The 3452-nt window shown below is 42.4% G+C and overlaps 1 protein-coding gene and 1 long non-coding RNA gene across 8 annotated transcripts in view; one reads left to right on the forward strand and one right to left on the reverse strand.

Moving 5' to 3' along the window:
- Nucleotides 1–3452, reverse strand: part of gulp1a (GULP PTB domain containing engulfment adaptor 1a) — a 57643-nt gene that overhangs the window by 9403 nt on the left and 44788 nt on the right. For all 7 annotated transcript variants that reach the window (XM_007552260.2, XM_007552258.2, XM_016671610.1 and 4 more), the window contains one exon: nt 1163–1234. In XM_007552260.2, the coding sequence (XP_007552322.1) occupies nt 1163–1234 (72 nt within the window). The remainder of the gene's footprint in view (nt 1–1162; nt 1235–3452) is intronic.
- LOC103138144 (uncharacterized) overlaps nt 1–3452 on the forward strand; it is a 28375-nt gene that overhangs the window by 6216 nt on the left and 18707 nt on the right. The gene's annotated exons all lie outside the window — the stretch shown is intronic.

A 3452-nucleotide genomic window follows, 5' to 3' on the forward strand; every position in this document is an offset into this window, starting at 1 on the left:
TTATCAAGAAAGTTTTCACCAACATTAAGAAATTGACTAAAAACAAGCTTTTCTCGCTGAAAAGTTACTCATTAGTTAGTTTTTGTATTTTTTTGAGTGTACTGAGACATTAACAGTAGAAATTAGGCCAAAAATACTTGGTAAGATTTTGTGTTTTTGCAGTGTTTTATTGTTGAAACCACTTGCTGCGTTCCTGTTGGTTGTGCAGGAGGCTCCACTTCTGCTTTTCAAAGACGTACGGTTGTTTAATTACGCATCTGTTTGCAGCCATAAAGCAGCTCAAGACAGGCAGAACTGAGCAGACTAAACTCTTGATTCAGTGAAAAAATGTTTTTTATAGGCCATAAGCGGAGCTGATCGATTCAAGGCAGCATGAAATGCCACTTTTAGTGTAGGGGTTGCACCAATTAGTCGACTAATCGATTCTTTTCTCTGCAATGACTTTTTTTCTGGGCCAGTCGACTAGTCGCAATCACATGACTAAACAGATTTTTCCAATGAAATGAAAGAAGGTGGACTAGGTGAGTTTGTCAGAAAGCTCAAATTGTATAAAAATTTAAATAATTTAATAATAAAGAGAAACTGTAAATTATAGCATAGGCTACCGCAATAGGGGCGTTGCGCGGCGCGGTGGTTAACAGAGTGATCTGTTTATTGCTCTTTTAATTCTGCATAATAGACTTAGTAAAAGCGGGAGAAGGGGAGGGGATCAATATTTGCCGTGACAATAGCTGATAAAGCCTCCAAGTCGTTGTGAAGGTTTTTGCGCTTGCGTCACTATGACGTCACCGCGACTAGTCGACATTGACTCGACTATTATCATGATTTAGTCAACCTTAAAAAAATTGTAGTCGTTCAACCCCTACTTTAATGTTTCCGGGTTATTCTTTATCAGATTACATCTAAGAATCAATAAATGTGTTTTTGTTGGTGAGTGCGGCCCTCGTCCAGCCAGAATGTGAGCTGAAGTTAACGATCTGAGTTCATTTTCATATTTTACTCAGAAATATCAAAGCGTTTCAGCGAAGGAGCTGATGATGCTGATGAATAATCCATCCAGCAGAGTTTTCTGTGCTGGACAAACTGCTTATCCAGCACTTCCAGGCATCGACACCTGGAGCTGAAAACCTCCCAGGTCACCTTGCGGTCTGCTCAGCCTTACCTTCAGCTTCCTCACTGCATCCTTCACCACTTCAGTGCCTTTCGGGGCTTCCACCTCCGTGTTTCCCAGGAACTGCAGAAGAAGAAAACGTTTCTTATGCAACACAAATGCAACATTTTTCCATCTGATCCTGGATGAAATGAGAAAGTTTCTTCTGCTTTTTGTAAGGAAAGTTTTTCAGATTTTCACTGCAGTTATAAAATCAGACAAAGATAAGAAGTTAAAAAAGGTCTTCAAATTTTTTAATAATGATTTTTACTGGATTTGGTCAAAAACAGTTAAAAAAAAAACCTTTATAAAAAGTCACCAGAAAACAAGTTTTCATTTCTTCCATTTGTCTCCGTTGAAGTAGACTGTTTTAGCTTTAGCATTAGCTTCTGCTAAATAATGTGTTAGCATAGCAAGTTAGCATTAGCTAACTAGTGTTTCTGATTAGTGCTTTAGGTTTAGCGTAACTAATGTTTTAGTTAGCGATGCCAACCACTGCAAACACAGCATGGTAAATGTATGGAAAGCCAAACAGGTCAAAATGCGCATGCTGTGCAGTTCCTGAAGTTTTCTCGTAAACATTGTGGTAAAGATTTAACGTATTAAATGTAACTGCAGATCCAGAAAATGTGTTTTTATTGTGTTTTCAGCTAACTGATAATATTGAAAATATTTATCATAAAAAGCGTAGGAATCCTGTATTGTGCTTTTTCTCCAACAGATGGCGCCATTTTCCTCCTGCTGAGCTCGATGTGTGCAGCTGGTTCCATTACCAGGCTTCATAAATATCAATGTTGCTCCTTTAAAGGCTGTAGAAAACAAAATAAGGAGTTCGGCCATCGGAGCAAACAGCCGTGGGTTGTCTTCAGCATCCAGGGTAAATCCTGACTCTGCTAATCCTCGTTAGCAGACGCCAACAATGTGCAGCCAAGCAACCAGGGGAAGGCTGTCCATGAAAATAAACTCTTCCTTTATAACTTTAACCAGATTTACAGCGTTAGAGAATCATCTATGTGTCAAATGAGCCCATCTTGCATCTGATTCAGACTGGAGCAGTTTTATTTTAAATCGTTTCTGAGAAGTGAAGCGGTTTATAATGAACTGTTGGAAAACAGCAGATGAAGCTTTTATGCAGAATGTCAGCGCTCCGCCTCGGCGTGACAAATGAACTCTGTGCAGAGTGGCGGTCACGTCTGCGAGAGCTGCGGCCCAGAATAGAAAAGAGCAGCGCGTGTTCTTGACCGTTGCATTGTGGGGCGGCGACTGGGGACGTTTGAGGAGGCGAATCGAGCTCCGAGGCTCATCCATCAAATGATTCACGCCGCTGAAAAACGAGCCGGCCTCCCGTCCACGTTTCCACCTCAGGCCGGCCCGAGGAGTTCATTCAGATGACACAACGAAGAGCCGAGTCCGAGTGCAGTTAGAGCTGACCGGCTCGCTTAGAGGGAGGCGCATTTAATGCGACTAATTTAACACGAAAAGCTCCGACTGTGACTTTGATGATCAACAACTCGCTTCTCTTCTGGAGACACTTTCTGGTTCCTAACTGGTCCAATAGAGCAACTTCTGAACCAGACAGGTTTAAAACATTCCTGTAAATATCTGATGAATGTTGCATTTCTGCAGAGGATCATAGAGCAGTGAGACACAGTTTGTTTCCTTATCCCAGAGAACGACATTTGGTTCCAGTGAGCTCAGGATCTGCTGCCTCGCTTCGTTTCGGGAGGCAGCAGATCCTGATGACCTTTACTCCCGGTTGTAGGCAGATCCCGATGACCTGAGGGGTCAACATGGACCTCTGGAGCTGAAACTTGTTTTTCAAGACCAAGACGGGACGATTATAGGCCAAGATGAAGACCAGACCTTCAAGAACAAAACTAAACCTTCTGAGACGAAGATCAAGAGAGAACCACCATGTTATGGTTGCATGTCATTAGCATATGCTAATGCACAGCGCTAACACGCTCTGTAGTCTGAGCTAAGGGGAGGATATATGGAATCAAAGTGACTTGAGGAGGCCTGGATGCTAACAGGAGGCTTGCTGGATGTAAACTGGAGGCTAAATGGATGCTAACTGGATGTTAACAGGATGCTAACTGGAGGCTTGCTGGATGCTAACATGAGGCTAATTGGATGCTAACTGTATGTTAACAGGATTTTAACTGGAGGCTAACTGGATGCTACCAGGAGGCTAACTGAATGCTAGCTGGAGCCTAATTGGATGCTAACTGGAGGCTTGCTGGATGCTAACTGGATGCTAACTGACTGCTGGATTCAGAATCCTCTGTTTCAGATGTTTCTC

This window comes from Poecilia formosa, unplaced genomic scaffold (assembly GCF_000485575.1).
Source record: "Poecilia formosa unplaced genomic scaffold, Poecilia_formosa-5.1.2 Scaffold47, whole genome shotgun sequence".
In the NCBI taxonomy this organism is placed as follows: domain Eukaryota; kingdom Metazoa; phylum Chordata; class Actinopteri; order Cyprinodontiformes; family Poeciliidae; genus Poecilia; species Poecilia formosa.